The following is a 19,536-nucleotide window of genomic DNA, read 5'->3' on the forward strand; positions in this document are numbered from 1 at the left end:
TCAATGAGATGTTACCTCTACTGATAACCACTCTATACCAGTATACAATACTAAAGAATTTGTTGACTGAATAGAGAAAAAATTTTATCATAAGGCAAACTGTATCCAGTCATGGCAACACAGGATTCATTTATAAAACTATGTAATTCCTGGGCCCACTGATTTTATCAAAATCTTTGGATATAAAGCCCCAGAATCATTACTTAAGAGAACCTCTCATCCTTATAATTTATGGCTGTGTATGCAAAGTATATGAAAAGATATATACCAAACTACAATATGTATCTGAGGCACATTATAGTTCTGAGTAGGAATGCCTTAAAGAACTGAACTCTATTTAAAGGTTTCTAAAATTAGCCCTTTTAAGGACAACTCTCCAACTTTTGTAATTTAGCCCTAATAAAAAGATCCATCTGATAGTGAATCATACGCAGGAGTGCATTCAGTATTTGCTGGATGGGTGGCAAGCTTAGTGTCAAGCATGTTGGTCACCCTATCATACTGGGGTCTTTCACAGTCAGAACAGTTTAAGTCATGGCATTTTCATTATTGCTGCAGCAGTGGGAAAGTTCTAATCTAAATTAAGCACTCCATTGACACAACTTGCCCAGGTTGCAAGATGTTTAAAACCCTCCATTTAGATAGGTGAATTAACAAATGAATACATGGGTTGAATTTTCTAGCTTGCTACTAGATATAGCATTATGCAGAATTGTCCAAACATTAAAGAAAAAAAGTTACAGAAAACAACTTAGTATACAATGTAAAGAGAAAAAAATTTTATTGCAATATAAAATGCACTTATAAAATGTCCACAGAAGGCATGTAATTCTTTACTGCTATATAAATTTACTGGGAATATTTTATTCACCTTTGATTGTTATGATGTCACCTAAAACATATTGTAAACACTGAGTTATACTCTATAACAAATGCATCACTGATTTTCAGCAATCTTGGTTTAATAATAATTAAAGACTATATAATCACATCTATAATTCTGGAATGTCCATTTACTTTCATGTAGTGTAAAATTTAGACTATAATTGCACATGAATGGTACAAAAAAACATTCACTACCAAATTATTTTATACCTTCATTACAGGCTTAATGTTCTTTCTGATTGAAAATACAGCTTCAGCTATGGCCTGCAACACAACTCTAGGATTCTCAATGCAGTAATTTGTGTATATGTGTGTCTACGTGGGCACCCATGAAACAACTTAAAGTGTATCTTTAGAAAACAAGTGCAACATTACTGCCAATTATTTTGCATGTTTAAATATTATAGTCTGATTATCTGTAAACAAACAAAACCCCACACAAATACTCTTAACTCTAGAAAAAAATCCTGTCAACCCATAATTATTCTAATATGCTTTACTTGAACACACATGGAATTTTTGAAAGGTGCATATAGTACCTTAGATAATAAGGTATAAAAATGTGTTTCATATTTTATACTATGAAATGTGCATTTCTAATATGTTTTATGCAGCATAAAGTTTAGATCAAGAAATTCGAAATCCTGGATCCCCATCGTTCATTTAGAAAACTCCTCCCAGTTATGGCTCTTGCAGCAGGTTTATCAGATTTAACATGACGAAGTGTTCGATCTAACTCCTTCCTTATTTCAAGTATCAAAAAAAAAAAAAAAGGCTCAAAATTTCTAAATTTCTGTAGGTTGTAGCTGAAATGCAAAGCTTTGAAAACAGTTAAATGTGTTTTGAAATAAGATATAAATTGAAACCAGATTCTTAAGTGTTTAATTTGTGTTAGGCTGTTAAGTACTAGGACTTTCCAACAATTTTATTAAATCTGAGTATGCTTAAAAGTAATAAAGAACACAATTTGTCTATAAATATGTGGTTCTGGAGAAAAATCAATCTTGATGTTTAAAACTCTTTCAACATTGTTGACTTTTGTTTTTTTTAAGGATATTAATATTCAATCTAAACATAAATATTTGGCCTCACACTATATAAGGAAATGACTTACTTTTGAAAAGGAAATTTTGTAAAGCATTAGAGAGAGAATTTACTAAAGCTGTTCAAATAGGTCTTCCAACGTCATCAGAAATCCTGCAGTATAGAAAATATCTGGTACCCTTAAGGTTTCAGAGTGAACTGATCTTCTGAAACTTTAATGCCATTTAAAAACCAAAAAGTCAAATAGAAAAGACTGCTGCCATGAAACAGTGTTTCTACAAGTTGCAGACGTGACCCCACAGGCTGAGTTAAGCGTTGCTTCTCAGAGTCAGCAACTTTCCACCTTTACCCAGGCACACTAAATTCTCAGTTTAGAAAATAATCTAACCTGGTCCTTAACATATTCATAAGTAGTATGAATATTTTAAGGTCTTTCTTCCTTACAGAAAAAATTTGATGCCTCACTAAAGAGTAGTAAGGAGTGTATCTTACTTTGAGACATTAGACTTTCTGGAGTTGGCCCAAGTGTATAAAATTTTAAGAATTATGTGAAAGCATGGAATCATTACTCTGTGAAAACAGTGTGACCAAATTAAACATCACTATGACAAACCCTCTTCTACCTTTAACTCAAAAATAGAAATCATGAGTCTTCTATAACCTTAATTTTAAAAACACACAGAAGTGAAAAGTGCTATTTTTCAAAAAGTACATTTTTTCCCTACTATGTGTCAACGTGGAATGATTTCAGTTCTCCTGTACTAAAAGCTGGACTTTAAAAAAACTAGTATTCTAATGTTTAATATAATGATTTTAATCAGCAGTGGCTTCACTTTCAGCTGGACCCCTAATAAGTCTTCGAATTCCTCTTTTTCCTGCAGGACCTTTGGGTTTTGCAAAACTTTGCTTATGTGCATGCTGCTTTGGGTGTACTTCTTCATAAAGGAAGTCTGCTGTCAACTCATCCCCATTGTCTATCTCGATCTGTAAGAGATGGAATCAGTAAAGTGTGATATGATATGAAGAAGACAACATTCAAAACCTAATACAAGCAAGGAGCCAGTTTTCAGGTGTGAATGCTCACAAATATGTAACACCCATTCCAGCAGTATCAAGAACCATATGTAATAGTTTCACTGTTGCTTTTTTTTGGGGGGGGGGGAGGGGATTTGTGAGTTGCCTGAATACATAATCAGCTATAATCATTTTCTGTTTGCTTCCCTCTTTCTTCTCCTGCTTAACTAATGTTTATTTATTTATTTTGAGAGAGACAGTGACAGCGTGAGCGAGGGACAGAGAGAGAAAGGGGGAGAGAGAGAATCCCAAGCTGTCTCCACACCATCAGTGCAGAGCCTGATGCAGGGCTCAAACTCACGAAATTGTGAGATCATGACCTGAGCCGAAACTGAGAGTTGGATGCTTAACTGAGCCAGGTGCCCCTTAACTAACGTTTAAAAGTAGAAGCCAGGGGCGCTTGGGTGGCTCAGTCGGTTAAGCGTCTGACTTCAGCTCAGGTCATGATCTCACGGTTTGTGAGTTCAAGCCCCGTGTTGGGCTCTGTGCTGACAGCTCAGAGCCTGGAGCCTGTTTCAGATTCTGTGTCTCCCTCTCTCTCTCTCTGACCCTCCCCCATTCATGCCCTGTCTCTCTGTCTCAAAAATAAATAAACGTTAAAAAAAAAAAAATTTTTTTTTTTTAAATTAAAAAAAAAATAAAAGTAGAAGCCACCACTGTACTCTCAAGTTGTTCTGCTTTGGTACACTATGCACATTCAGGAACATGACTCATCGGCCCCTTCATTCTTGGGTCACTTGAAATCACTCTAGAACAGGGCCAAATTTAGCCCAAATTAAGAGTGTGTTTTACATTTTTAAACAGTTAGAAACACAAAATAATAAAACAAGAATATGTAACAAAGACCATTTGTGACCTGGTGAAGCCTAGAATATTTACTATGTGGTCTTCTTGTAGACAACAGTGCGCCAGTCCCTGCTTTATCTTAGGAACTTAAAAACCTTAAAGGGTTCAGGACCTAATACACTGGTAGTTTATAAGAACTTGTGTTTTAAAGACTTCAAGGGCTCAAGAGTAAACCATCATCTTTCCCTAAGCCTCAACTACATTTAAGAAAATAAATTTAAGAAAACTGGTAGCTTAGCTCCCCGAATTCAAATATTTATGTCCGTTCCCTCCTTTGTCAACAACTAGAGTCTCAACCATCCCAAGAGTCAGTTGTAACTAGAGACTATAGTTCTTTACTAACAGCAAGTCTTGAGACAATCACAAGTATGTGGCCCTAGCAGCACTGTCCAAAAGAACTTTCTGCAATATGGAAGATGTCCTCTCAATTCTGCACTGCCCAGTACAGTAGCCACCAGCCTCATGTAGCTAATGAACACTTGAAATGTGGCTAGTATGATGAAGGAACTGAATTTTACATGTTACTCCATTTTAACTTATACTTAAATTTAAATAGCCACATGTAGCTTATGGCTACATATGAGAGAGTACAGATCTAGAGAGACTGCAGTAATGCCAGATCACCCCCAAGCACTTGGAGAAGATCCTAAGGATTTATGAGGAGAACAAGAAAAAATACTTTCATTTATAAACCACCATACATCATGAACTACACAGAGAAGACAATAAAGATCTAATATAAACTGAAAATTTTAAAGAAAGAGGTAGGTAATTTTACCTTTCTAATGACATCCATTTGTAATTGTCTTTCTACAATTTCTAACAGAGGGCTCTTGCAGCTAGAATACAGCATCCGTTCTCTTATACTGCATGTGTATCCAGGCATTGAATAAATAAAAACTGTGAGTTAAAATAATAAATACAATTAGCAATATATCACTCAAAGCAAATATTAAACTATAACTAAGTCCTCTGGGCAAGAAATAAGAATACAGTGCTAAGCTGTCAATAAGCAAACTTAAAGTAACACGTTCAAAACAATATATTATATACCTATGGACTCCAAATAGTCTCCTTCATGGGAATGTTTATACAGAAAGAAATGGTAACGCGCTGAATCCTTGGGAATCCTCTTTGGCAAATCTTTCAGTTCTGTATTTGTCGTACTGGCCAAAATTATAATTTCATTTTTTATGTCTATTTCCTGTCAATGAGAAATACATTCATTAAAACAGATACACAGAAAATTTAAATTTATAATAAATAAAACCTAAGAGACAAGGGGAAATTTATACAGGCTTGACTTTTTCACAAGGAACATACATTGTCTTGTAGTTTAAAAAAAAAAAATGAATAAAAAAAAAAATCAGGAAACATGCGGCACCTAGGTGGCTCAGTCATGAGCCGACTCTTGATTTCGCTTCAGGTCATGATCTCATGGTTAGGGAGTTGGAGCCCTGCATCAGACTCTGCACTGACAGTGGGGAGCCTGATTGGGATCCTCACTCTCTACCCCTCCCCCACTCATATTTTCTTTCTCTCTCTCTCTCTCTCTCTCTCTCTCAAAATAAAATAAACTTAAAACAAATTTTAAATCCACTAAAAACGAACCTATTTTATGAGCCAAGAGCCACCAGGAAGAGCAGCCATTTCATAATAACCATCATCTGTCTCTTACCAATTGCACATAGTTGAGCTGTCTGTTACTTAATTTTTCCAAAGCCTGGAAAGCTTCTCGAGAAATAGGAAATGCTACTCCTTGTAGTGTTTGATGCTTAGTGTCCACACCCACGTCTGTTTGTACCTAAGTATGATAGATTTAATTTACTGATGAAGCTGTAGCATTTAGCAGTGTCATACAGCAAAGACAAGAAACCCAATCTCTACCAAGTGCCGTTCCACCCTTGCCCATTTTAATGTAACTAAAATTAACCCTTAAAATACCATGAACTTAAAAAGCAAGTAATTTTTCACATTTGTTCATGTCTGCTAGCACCTTGTCAACATGCAGAGTGTATGACATATCTTTATGAAATGCTGGGAGTGAACATTTGAGTCAGTGGGTATGCACTGTTAGTGGGGCTTTGGCAGGGAGGTTGTTTATATGTTCGGTTTGGCACATTTGCAGAGAACTATATAAACTCTTTGAAGTGTCTTCAGATTATACTTTAATTACAAAACTTACTTGATAAAATTTATGAACAGTGTGATATATATGCAATATGCGTAAAACTTTACTTTGTTCTAGAAGACATAAAATGCAACACAAACACCATGCACTGAATTGAAAGGAGTATGAACAGTATACAAAGACACAACACAGCTCAACAAATTATACTACTGCAGAAGTTCCAGACTTAGAGCTTTTCATTACTAAGAACAAATACTAGAAGAGTACTTCAAGAAAGCTTTTGATGCATGTTTCACGACTTTTATACTTAAATGATAGCTAGTATAGGGTCTCATTTGCAGTGTTGCAACAGAAAAGTCAAATAGAAATTTTACTTTTAAAAAAAATGAATGGAGATTCTACAGCATAAATGATATTGGATAATGAAAACATCATAGAACATATGCAAATGCATACCCCAATACGATCCTCTGGGTTCTGATTGCAAGGAATAAAACAAACTATCAAACTTGTAAAAAAAAAAATCACATAAGAATCTTTACTCAAATAACTTGAGTTAAAATAATATAAAGATAGATCCTTGCTATCAGGTTAATATTAAGTAATATTCAATCACTTTCCAGACAGATTTCTATTAGTCTGTTATTCGGACTAGTGAATAGTGGTTTCTGTTACTTGTTCTTTCCTATAAAATCCCAGTAGAAATATAGTAGTTACTCTACTTGTAATTAGAATAGCTGCAGTGAACACATTAAAAATATGATAAACTATAATATGGATGAAGTTTATTGACTCTAATAGAACTGGGCTAAACAAGTACTCAAAAAACCATCTCCCATAAATACATATGCACATGCCTATCCAGGTAGCACTCAGAATTTATAGAGCTTCTAGAAATAATAAATATCTTATAGCATTTATATTTTTTCCTCTTTAGTTACCATGATTCTCTGAAATAATGTAACTAAACAAACCTGCTTTGGGCAACCTCATTAAATATAATTCTTTGCACTAAATGGGTAATGTACATTTTTCCCATTTACTTAGTAATCAAAGTATGAGGTTACAAAAAGTTGTACTTCCAACAGGAACACTTACTAGTCTGTCACATACATTACAAATATAGGCGAAAGCTACTTATGAAACTGGCATGAATTTTAGTATTTACTTTTAATTAATTTTTCCTGAAAACACATCGAGCACATAGTCTTATCTCTAAATTATACAGAATAAATGCAAGCTACCTTACTTAATCTCTATTAATCTATTAATTAAAAATATTTTTTCAAACACTTAAAATCTTGCAATCGTTTCAAAAATGTAATTTACCTCATTAATTTTAATTTGTCGTAATTCTTCCTCAGCTGCAGTCAATGGGGCAGGAGATGACTGTGAAAGCAAGTATTTTTTATATCCATGTAATGATACATCTTCCTGTAAACAAAGAAATGGACTGTTACTAGCTATTCTCTAAAAGTAAAACCTCAGTGAAGTTATTTTAGGAAAAACAAAATTATTAACTTAATAGAAAATATTTTGATTGAAGTATAGTATCAAGAATTTTATTATTCGTTACAGGTTTCAAAAAATGGTGAAGGGAGTATTTACTCTTCATTTCCCACAGTTTTATAATTACTAAATCTTTTGTATGAGTGTGGTGGTGCTGCTGCCAGTCACATGATACACTTGGGTCATGTTTAAATCTACAGGACAATAATAAGTAAACTTCTGGGGAAGCCTGCCCCATAATTATTCAATAATCACCACAATTTCTGTATAATTATTCATAGAAAATTACCGTAGTTCTTATTTAGAAGAGTAAAATATTCCAAAGAGGTCTACCTTTCATCAATATTTTGTGACTTGGAAAACTGGGAATAGAAAGAATTGAGAAACCAGGCCACGGCACAATTAATGGTGAATAAGAAAAGTATTCCCACACAGTCTTGTGGTCTACCTACTAGATAATTTAACTGTTAAAAAATATTTGTTTTCTTAATTTGTGTGTATATGTATAAATATATGTATTTACCATATAAATTATATAAGTAAATTCTTAATCATAATTTAACTAGTTAAATGTATTAATCAACTATCCCAATTAATCATCAATCAACTGACCTGCCTCAATGTTCCTGGTTAACATAATATGCATAGTTACTGCTTCTACAATGTGGGTATAAATGTCCAAAATATCTAAAAATTACCATCTCTTTCAAGTAGTCTCTCATTTTTGTGAGCCTGTTTCCCTTATCATTAAAGTGAAAAGGGTGAACTAAATGAGGGGTTGAACTAGATGATCTCTAAGGCATATTGCAGTTTCTGAAGACTAGCAAAGGGCATTTCAACATATTTTAGAGAGTAAATACAATGTTTTAGTTAACTTGCATATCGTATGAAATATAACAATATTTTCTCTTATTGTTACAGATCCATTAGTCTAATTTCATAACAATTACACATTACCTAGAAGTTCTTAAACTGGTTTAATTGCAACACGTGGAATCCACATAAAAGTTTAAGTTTTGTACCTTTACTGTTCCAAATACTTCATCTTTAATGTGGCCACCTCCAAACTCCTTTTTCAGAGTTGCTCTTGTTGCTGCATATAGCATTTTTTGGCGAACCTAGTAAGTTGTGAAAGTTTACTCAGAAATGTACAGATGAAAACTATTCATTATAAAAGATAGCACTTTCTGAATGTATTAAAATCTTCAAGCACATTAGAAATAAACTATGATAAAGCTGAAGTCCATGGACTGTAACAGGCTTAAGTACATGTGTACAAATAGCCATCATGACAGTTCACCTATTAAGGTAGATTTCACTTTATGTCATATTTTTAAAAAATTGGGAAACTAAATTTTTAAAAATTAATCACTTTTCAAAGTATACAATGAGATCAAGAATTAAAAAAAAAACCTATTAAAATACTACTTTGGAATATAAGGTAGAAAACATCACTTGAAATGAAGTAACCTGGATACTGACATTTTACTCAAAGTAAATCTCTAGATCAGATATTACTGATTAAGTTGTTTAAGAATCAATGTTCATAGCACACCTGCAGCATATACATTCTATGGGAAAAACAAAGATGAAAACTACAATATATACCATATTATTAAAGAGTCTAATAGCAACTACTAAAAACTACAAAAGGTAACTGCCAACTAACAGAGGTAGTTTCACAAAACTGCATGTCAAATCCGGGAGTCTGAATCAATCCGCTAACTTTCCTAAAAGAAATACTTGCGTGTATGCCTATCATTTAAATGGTAGCTATTAAAAAAATTTGACATAATGTTCAATTAGGTTTCAGAATTATTTGAAGTATTACTCTCAGAGTATAGTCATTTACATATAATTGCCAAAGATTTTTAAATTTAAAATCAATAATACTGTTGATTTCAAGGGCAAGATTTCTGAATATAAGTACATTACTCCTGATTCTACATTACCAACAGTAGGATTTTCTTCATGATCACTCCCTTCTATCGGAAATAACTGTTGCTTCTTAACTTTCTCCTAGCCTAGGACTATTTCAGAAAAAAATTTTCTAGCATTTAATGTTAAACAAGTAACAAAAAAATTACTTACGTGAGAATGATCTGGAGACCAAGCAATGAATATCCATTCATATCCCTGGGCATTCTGAGAATCTAACCTGAATAATATATAGCACGGTTGTTTGTCCTCCAATAGGGGTAAAACAAAGGTATCATAATCCTTATCCCAGGAATCTGAAGGCTGACTACATGAGCCAATCACAAGTTTCTCTATGAAGAACAAGTTTTAAAAGACACATGAATGGTTTGAAATTCCAAATGGTAATGAAGAGACAATAAATTAATAACACAGTCACCTATTAATACTATTATTCACATCTCCACATAGAACAGCAGAAGCTGCAAATAGCATAAATGTTCATCAATAAGAGAACGATCATAGATGTGGCACAGTTATATAATGAACTCATATTTAAAGATAGTGAGTTCTCTACCAAGACAAATTACAAAAATGTTTACAGAAAAAAAGTTGCAGAATAAGATGTTAGTTTACACGAACTTAAAACTCAAAATAGCACTAGGAGTTATCTAGGGGGCTACATATAAAAAAACACACTGCAGATATATAAAAACTCCTAATATGGTTGCCTCAGGAGAAGGAGGTCAGGAAGTGAAATTGTTTAAAGAGGATGCCCTAATATCACAAAAATATTAAGTTAAAAAAAAAAGCTGAAGCAAATACGATAAAACGTTAGTAGTTACTAATTTAAGAGGAGATGGAAGTATTTGTTATATTATTTATTCTCTGTAATTCCCCTATTTAAAAAATGTTCTCAAAACAAAAATAACGATTTAAGAGATAGTGTCATTTTCCTTCCGTAGTGATGCTAGACAAGTTTTTCCATTTTAGTCACTTAAATAGTTGGTTAGGAAATGATGGCATTTCAATATTTCTAAAATATGCTGCTTTACAGTATATGTTTATTACTATCAACTATGGTAATATATATATATACATAAACACACACACACACACAGAAACAGTAACTACTGCATATTTTTCAAACTACTCTGGTATTTTTAACATGTAAGTAGAAAATAAAAAGGAAATTAAATTTACTTCGAGTTTATAAAAGAACAAGTTATTTTCCCAAAGCAAAATATTTCCAGGTATTCAAGAAATTTAGGTATTTAAGCAATTAGACCATTGGAATATTTTAACATACTCATTTGCGATAATTGTCCAAATTCAAATACAGGGAAACTAAAAGATTCTCCCATCCATTCAATATCCCCAACAGAATTATTTTGAAACGATCAATTTGTAGTTTTTTACATTCTTAGAACTTTTCCCCAAAACAAAACAGGGAAATCCTTTCTCCAGCACAGATTGCAATCATGTGGAGAAACTGGGAATTTGAAGTCCTTTGTTTCTACTTCAAAACTAACTTTACTGAATAACAATTCTCAAGTAACTTCTCTTTTGGGGGGGGGGGTGGTTGGAGATGATCACTTGTTTACTGATTTCCAATCCAGAGATGGAAGCACTCACATTAGAAACGGGTTGTGGTATAGAAACTGAGACGCAAAAGGTAAAAGCAGAGGAGGTCGCACCAAAAAAAAAACATCTTTCTGTTTTCCCTGATAGTCAACTACAGAATTCAGAAGGTAAGCAGCAGCTAAAGGGACATGACCAAATATACAGGATCCAAGTTACCTAAAGGCAAGCTTTGAACTTTCTTCACAGTAATTAATAGTTCCAATCACTGAAATGACTTAGAAATTTAAAAATATAACAGTAATCCAAGGACAAACAATATTCAGAAATGTGAAACTAACCATTTTCAATAGATATTTTTAGAAGTCTGTATTTTCCATTTCTTGCTCTTGCAAAGATATCTTTAACATCTTCACTTGCTGTATAAAAAGATAAAGAAAAGTAAACCTATTTTTTATACTTACATGTTAATATTTTCTAATGCTACTCAAGCGAGGAAAAAAATAAATTATAATACAAAGAAAAAATCTTCAGGATGTAGTATCCCCTTATTGTCAGTAATTTAAATTATAAAACTTGAAGGTGTAAATAGCAGACAGAGTATACAGCTAAGAAATATACATGTTAATATAGCTTAAAAGTATATGAATTCTACTATGTTTTAGCTAGAAAATTCCAAAGCAGAAATAACACTGGGAGTGAAAATATTAAAGTTACTCAAATCCAATAAGGAATAAATTACAATTTTAAAAAACACCTTGATTGCTTGGTTGAAATTGTTGAAAATCTTTCATTCTCTTCTAGTCCAATTTCAAGCTTATAATAACAATTCATTTTTACATTTTCACATTAAAAGCAACAGTAAATATAAGATATCCTATCCCAATTAAACAAAAAGTCATTAAAGCGCATTCAAGCTTGTACTTCTGGTAATATTTTTCTAACTTGTATTTCTCAAAGAGCTAGAGTTAAGTTCACTAAACAAATATGTATTTAATAACTTAACGCTTGTGTTCCTATTAAAGCTTCGATTTCGTTCTGATTTCACTCTTGGGTTGTAAGAATGAACCATTACTTAAGTAGTGAATGCTGTAAGGCTCAAACATGAAAATGAGTAATTACAAATTTAAATGTCAAAACTAACTCTGACGAATAAAACAGTGCTTTCAGGTTTGAGAGCATTTTGCTTGTGTTTGTGTGTGCAGGGAGAGGTGCAGGATGGTCAAAGACCCATAGTAACAAAACACAATTAAATGTTCATCTGGGGAAAAGGTTCGTTGTCCATTAACAGAAGAGCGTGGGTTTATATTAGCCCTCGTTAAGTAATCGCGAGTAACCCCGGGATATATTATTTCTGATGAGGCGAGCGTTTCCAGACTGCCCATTTTCAAACCAGGAAATAATGGAGGTCAGATATAATTGCACACTGAACTGCCTTCACGGGATGATTAAATTCAGCCACACAGATCGGACTTTTCAGTTCCCTGGGGAGTACCTAAGAAAAAGATCAAAACACCCCACACTCAGGATTTCTTAGAACATAGTTCATGTTTCCATTTTGAAAGAAAATGCGGAAGAATTTGGGATGCACCTTTACTGGAAATAAAAAAGATTCCAGTATCTTTCGTTTTATAATCAAACTCTTGTAACAATCTCCTTTGCACAGTGAAGCCCCGGTAACCGCCAGTGTTTCAGGTCTCCCGTACCTGATACAAAACGGGGAAAGTTAGACTACAGTCAGGGCCAGAGGAAGGCATATCCCCTTCACTCAGGCCTCCTCGCAAACCAATTTCTTTCGCTTCTGCGAATTTCGGGTCCGTCTGTAACGTGGCAGCAGACGGACCCGCCTGGGAGGAACGCAGGCCGGGTGGCCCGGGACCAGAAAGCGCGGAGAGGCGAAGAGGCCCCGCCTGCGCGGCGAGAACGGCACCCGTTCCCTCTGGGCCCGACTCCAGCCCTCCTCGTCCAGCAGCCCGCCCGGCTCGCCCGGGGCCTCCCGGGAGCCCCTCTCCCGCGCGCCGCTCCGGGCGCCGTTACCTTGGATGCCGGTCTGATGGGACATGGCGGTGGCCGCGGGCTCCCGGCTCCGAATCTAAGTGCAGAGAGCGGCCCCGGCCGGCGCCTCCAGGAAGTGGCAACTCCTCCACCGGCCGCCGCGCGTCATCGGCCCGCGACCCGCGGCCGCCCCGCCCCGCTAGGCCGACCGCGTCCTCGCGCGCCCCTGCCGTCCCCCCGCCCCCCTTCCCCGCGCGCTCTTCTGCCCGCCGGGCTGCAAGTCCGCTTCACCCGGCGCTCTCCTCCAGCTCTCTGCTGGGGTCTCTGCCCTGGCTCTTGCCGCCGGCTTCTCTGGCCCCATCGCCGTGAAATATCAAAGAGCCAGCAGGATGACCTTGCCCTCTACTGTCTGCACTGCCGACACCACCATTGGCTGGTTCAGCAAAAAAGATGCTCAAAAATGGGAATGATCATTTTACTGATCGTATATTTTCAATTTGAAAAAGATATCAACGGTATCTTTCTTTGTTTATTCTTCCTACAGTATAAAGGGTCACGCACTGCCCCGTTTTTAAAAATGAGTATTAATGTATAGGTGGTCTCTCATCAAAATCTCCCATGCTTTTAATTTTTATTTATTTTTGAGAGAGAGAAAGCGTGTGAGCAGTGGAGAAGCAGAGAGAGGGAGACACAGAATCCGAAGCAGGCTCCAGGCTCTGAGCTGTCAGCACAGAGCCCCACGTGGGGCTCAGCTCACAGACCGCAAGATCATGACCTGAGCCGAAGTCGGATGCTCAACCGACTGAGCCACCCAGGCGCCCCAAAAATCTCCCATGCTTTTAAATTGAATTAATCTCAGACTGTTAACTTTTGTTTTTTCAGTTGGGTACATTTAGAGACTAAGTTTTGCTTTCTCTTCATTCCAAAAAGAGCCACTTAAAGGGAGTAAATTAGCTGACTTGAATACTCCTTTGTGGTCAATTTATCATAGCAAGCTATGATTACCGCTCTGCTTTATCTTGGGCGTTTATTCTTGAATGAAGTAATTATTTAGGATTTATTTGGATAAATGTGTAAGATAGCAGATATTATTAAAAATTCTTTTCCATCTTCTGCTGTTATGAACATATATTTCCTTCTCAAAGGTAATTTTAATTCTCTTGTACTACTTTTCTACCATTCCTAGATTATAGTTCCTTAGGTAGAAAACGGGTATTTTGTTTTTAGGGCCTTGATCTGATACAAAATTACAATCTGCTTATCAACAAATACTTTCTTTAGCCAATAATATAAGTGCAAGTTAACAAAATCACTCTTCAAATACAATGTATTTTTTAATCAGTCATTAACTATCAGGCTTGCAGTTATTTCTTTGCCAGGATCACAACAAACAAGGTTGCTATGTTCTGTTCTTGTTATCTAAGCTCTGTTTCTCAAACAGATCCTCATATTATGGAATAAGCAAAATTTAGTTTGAGCTTTATAACTTGTTTGGATTTAAGAAACGTAGGGAGAGTTTCACTCTAACCAAATTCTTCCTGACATAACAGTTCTTTCTGATTTTCCAGTTTTTGACTGCTTTGTCGAGCACAGAGAAAATTGCAGAGTTCATCTTCGATTTTTTGACTGATTCATGTCTTGGTGACTCGGGAAAATTGCCTAAGGATGTTGGCTTTGCTCAAAAGTACTGATAAGAAAAAATAATTCTCCCATATTCATGTTTAGAAAAGACCACGGTATGATCAGCTCTAAAAAATAGGAAAGTCCAGTTAGGTTGAGTAGGACCACCCTGGAATGCACTAGAAAGTGCTTATTTTATGGCAGTACAGTAGTTTGATGTAAAAGCTACAAGGGCCTTGGGTGCGTTGTTTTCAAAACAGCAAAGTTCCTCTGAGCAAAACAGGGAATCTGAGAAGGGAAAATATTTGCTAAGCTATTAAAAGCATGGCCAAAATGATCACTTTTACTGCCCATCAGTGTTTCTACATATAGTTAAATAATTTCCTCTATTTTACTATATTTATGTGTGTGCAAAGAAAATGGATTTTTGATGCTTTCATAGGATGTTTTTGAAAATATCTCTGGTCGATATTCACTATACACTGAAATCTCACTAATTTATTATGTATGATGTTTATTTCAGATTCGGTTAAAGTTTGTCATTGCACTAATTTTGGAGAAATAGTTTATTGAATATGTGGAGTGCTAATGCTGCATATATTTTAGCTACCTAGGCAAGGTATATACCATCTTAGCCATTTTTAAGTATGCAGTTTAGTAGTGTTGAATACAACTACCTTGTGTTGCAACCAATCTCAAGAATTCTTTTTATCTTACAAATTTGCAACTCTGTATGCATTAAACAACTGCCTGTGCCAACACAGCACCCATGCCTTGGCAAACAACATTCCACTTTCTGTCTCTATGATTTTGACCACTCTTAGTATCACATATAAATGAAATCCTACAGTATTTTTCTTTTTGTGACTGGCTTATTTCTCTTAGAGTAATGTCCTCAAGATCCATCCATGTTGTAGCATGTAGAATTTCCTTCCTTTTTAAGGCTGGATAATATTTCATTGTATACATATACACGCCATATTTTGTTCATTCATCTGTCAGCGGGCATTTGCATTGCTTCTACTTTTTGGCTATAATGAATAATACTGTTATGAACATGGGTGTACAAATATCTGTTTGAGTTCCTGCTTTCACTTCTTTGGGGCATATACCCAGAAGTGGAATTGCTAGATTATATTTAATGTTTTTGAGGAAGCTCCATGCTGTTTTCCCTAATGCCTACACCATTTTACATTCCCAGCAATTGTGCACAAGGGTCCCAGTTTCTCCATATCCTTGCCAATAATTGCTATTTCCTGGTTTTGATTTGCTTTTATAGTGGTCATCTTAAAGGATGTGAGGTGCTATCTCATTGGGGACTTGATTTACATTTCTCTAATAATTAGTGATGTTGAGTATCTTTTCATATATTTCTTGGTCATTTGTATATATTTTTTTTGAGAAATGCCTAAGTTCTTTGCCATTTTTGAATCAAGTTGTTTGTGTTTTTGTTTGTTTTTGAGTTGTAGGAGTACTTTATATATTCTAGGTATTGACCCCTTATCAGATACATGATTTACAAACATTTTCTCCCATTCTGTAGGCTCCTTTTTCATTCTGTTGTGTCCTTTGATGCACAGAAGTTTTAAATTTTGGTGTAGTCTAATACATCTTTTGTTGTTATTGTTGTTTCTTCCTATAACTTTAGAATAGCTTTGCTAATATTCTGAATATCTTCTGGCTTTTCTTCCCTAAGCCTCTACTAAACGTCATATAAATATCATCTCCACTTCCTATATACATTTTTTCAGCTCTCACTCCTTAAATCCATGGTTTCTAAAGTGTGCCTAGGTGCCCCAGCTACAGTGAGAATGCCTGGGGGAATACTGTAAATTTTTTTAGGAAAACACAATAGTGTTTGATGTCTTTCTGACACCACACAAAGTATTAGCTCGAGATAGTTCAGCTTTAACATTAGATAGCCCTGCCTTCCTTTCCATAATGTCATATCTTTGAAAAGCTGAATTTTTAGCAGTTGCCGTGATATAAAGCAACTATGGGTTGGAAATCAATGAGGAACAGAAAATGACAGTAGTTGATGTGAAATCTAATCCCAAAGTTTAGGAAGTTGTGTAATGTGTAATAGGTGCATGTATCCCATTAGTAAGTGATTGTGATTATTTAAAACTAAAATCAAATATTTTTTAATTTTTATGTATTTTTCAAACAGCTACTGAGTTGTTAGTACACAAATACTGAGTAAGTTGTTTGGAACTGACTACTTAATCAACTGTTCAGTATTTCTTTTGACCTATGAACCCTACAAAAAAAATTACTGAGATAAAAAAGGCCCCATAAACTGGGAAAGCTTGGGAACCTCTGCCTTATAACCTTTGCATGTGGCTTTATTCACATCACTTTATTGAAACTATTTTCTTGAATGTGACCAGCATCATCCTTCTTAATAGCAAAATCAATTATATTTATTCTCATATGTTTTATTAGTTCCTGTGGCTACTGTAACAAATTAGCACAAACTGGATAGCTTCAAACAACTGAAATTTATTTCCTCTCAGTTCTGAGCCCACAATCCAAAACAGCTGCCATTCCTCTGGAGGCTTTAGGGAACTATCTTGCCTTGTCTCTTCTAGCTTCTGGTAGCTGTTTGCATTCCTTGACTTGTGACCAAATCACTCCAATCTCTGCCACTTTGGTCACATTGCTTAATCTCTTCATTTCCAAATAAAGTAATATCCATAGGTTCCAGGATTAAGATGTGGGCATATCTTCGGGGGAGGGGGGGCAGTTACCATTCAACCTACTATAGATGTCTGAGGCTTCTGACACTCTTGATCATTGCTTCTCTTTCTTTGATGCTGCATTAAACTGATTTCCTGTCTTTTCTTAAATGTTTATTTCTTTACTTAGAGAGAGAGAGTGAGAGAGTGCACACACACATGCACACACGCACACACACACACACACACACACACACACGTGGGGGAGGGGCAGAGAGAGAGAGAGAGAGAGAAAACCCAAGCAGGCTCTGCACTGAAAGCACAGAGCCAAATGTGGGGCTCAAACTCATGAACCATGAGATCATGACCTCACTCAAAATCAAGAGCCAGATCCTTAACCAGCTGAACCACAGAGGCACCCCTGATTTTCCTCTTAACTTGGCTGGGCCACAGTGCCCAGAGTGTTATTGTCAAACATTATGGATGTTACTGTGAGAGTGTTTTGGGGATGAGATGAACATTTAAATTGGTAGACTTTGAGTAAAGCAGATTACCCTCCTTAATGTGGGTGGGCCTCATCCAATTAATTGAAGACCTTATTAGAACAAAGACTGACTTCCTCAGAGCCAGAAGAAATTCTGCCAACAGACTGCCTTTGGACTTGAACTACTACTCTTCCCTGAGTCACCAGTCTGCCAGTTTACCACATCAGATTATGACTCACCAAGCTCACCAAGTCTCCACAATTGCCCAAACTAATTTCTTATTTATTTATTTATTTATTTATTTATTTATTTATTTATTATCTATTTTATTTATTATTGAGAGACAGAGAGAGAGAGAGAGAGAGAGACAGCATGAGCATGGGAGGGACAGAGAGAGGAGGGGACACAGAATCCGAAGCAGGCTCCAGGCTCTGAGCAGTCAGCATGGAGCCTGACGCAGGGCTCGAACTCAAACCGCGAGATGATGACCTGAGCTGAAGTCAGACATTTAACTGACTGAGCCATTCAGGCGCCCCCCCGCTTTTTTTTTTTTAATTTTTTTTTTTAAGCCCAAGCTAATTTCTTAAAATCAACCTCTCTTTCTCTCTCCATGCACACATTCCATTGGTTCTGTTTCTCTGGAGAATCCTGACTAAATGACCTTTAATTCCATCTATGTCTTCTTTACTTCACTTTGCTAACGTACATAAAAAATGAATTACCAAACTAGCTGTCCTCTGGACTTCAATGTCTCTTGATATGATATCATTACTTAAAAGCAGGCCCTTCTTATCTGCCACATAACTGCCTCCAGACCTAGGAGGACTTGCTTATATTAACCACATTTCTGGTGTCAGGTGTAAAAGTAACATAGATGATGATTAAAATGCTTGATCTTGGAACTGTGAGGCTTGGTTCTTCTATATTCAATCTATACTTGGTAAATCACCTTTCCCAATTACTTAGCAGAATTCAATGAAGCGTTAAACAGAGTACACAATTAGTGTTCAATAAAATAAATTATTTCATTTACCCAGTTCCCTTACTTATGCCCATTTCAAATTCTCCCATTCAATTTCTCTTTCTCTTTCTTTCTTTCTTTCTTTCTTTCTTTCTTTCTTTCTTTCTTTTTTTCTCTGTCTCTGTTTTTTTTTGTTTTTTGTTTTTTGTTGTTTTTTTTTTTTTCTAAATCTTATAGATTCAACTGGTTTGAATTCTGAAAGCAAAACCCTCCTTTAGGTTTCCTTCTTTGTGTCTTGTTCTACTCTTTTTACCTTACCTTGTATTATTTTCTCTTCTGGCCTCATATTGACAAATCCATACTCAATTGTCAAGTTCATTTCTTTCTCTCTCTTTTTTTATTTTTTTTTATTTTTTAAGTTTCATTTTAGAGAGAGTGTGTGAGCAGGGCAGACAGGCAAAGGGAGAGGGAGAGAGAGAATCTGAAGCAGGCTCCATGCCCAGTGCCAAGCCTGAAGTGGGGCTTGATCCCATGACCTTGGCATCATGACCTGAGCCAAAATTGAGAGTCGGATGCTCAATTGACTGAGCCACCCAGGCACCCCTGACGTTTATTTCTTGAAATCCTTTTCTGACTGTTCAATCTTCTGCATGCTGACTATTAAAGCCTCCCCCCACTACCTACAGAATATGGTCCAAGTGCTGTGGAGAATACAGGCAAAAGAAAAAAATTAAACTTCCTTACAATTTGCAACCCATTGACAAGTACTTGAGACAGGCAGAGTGAGCTTTCTCAAGGAGCTCAGCTACC

At 35.8% G+C, this 19,536-nt stretch overlaps 1 protein-coding gene across 1 annotated transcript; it reads right to left on the reverse strand.

Annotated features, from left to right (window-relative positions):
* Positions 1 to 764: 764 nt before the first annotated feature.
* On the reverse strand, positions 765 to 13,250 carry TWF1 (twinfilin actin binding protein 1). Its single transcript, XM_043563443.1, has 9 exons — positions 13,025 to 13,250; positions 11,329 to 11,406; positions 9,581 to 9,759; positions 8,512 to 8,607; positions 7,310 to 7,414; positions 5,528 to 5,653; positions 4,903 to 5,053; positions 4,628 to 4,749; positions 765 to 2,913 (listed from the first exon to the last, which is right to left on the reverse strand). The coding sequence occupies exons 1-9, from the start codon at positions 13,047 to 13,049 to the stop codon at positions 2,743 to 2,745; spliced, it is 1,053 nt and encodes a 350-aa protein (XP_043419378.1). The 5' UTR covers positions 13,050 to 13,250; the 3' UTR covers positions 765 to 2,742.
* Positions 13,251 to 19,536: the final 6,286 nt, after the last annotated feature.

This window comes from Prionailurus bengalensis, chromosome B4 (genome assembly GCF_016509475.1).
Source record: "Prionailurus bengalensis isolate Pbe53 chromosome B4, Fcat_Pben_1.1_paternal_pri, whole genome shotgun sequence".
In the NCBI taxonomy this organism is placed as follows: domain Eukaryota; kingdom Metazoa; phylum Chordata; class Mammalia; order Carnivora; family Felidae; genus Prionailurus; species Prionailurus bengalensis.

What these genes read in the sequence shown, in the direction of transcription:
- TWF1 (XM_043563443.1), bottom strand. Translation starts at nt 13,049, where the DNA reads ATGTCCCATCAGACCGGCATCCAAG. An exon ending in CCATCAGACCGGCATCCAAG is followed by an intron (nt 11,407 to 13,024) that starts GTAACGGCGCCC and finishes CTTTTTATACAG; the next exon opens with CAAGTGAAGATGTTAAAGAT. An exon ending in GACAAATTAAAATTAATGAG is followed by an intron (nt 5,654 to 7,309) that starts GTAAATTACATT and finishes TATCATACTTAG; the next exon opens with GTACAAACAGACGTGGGTGT.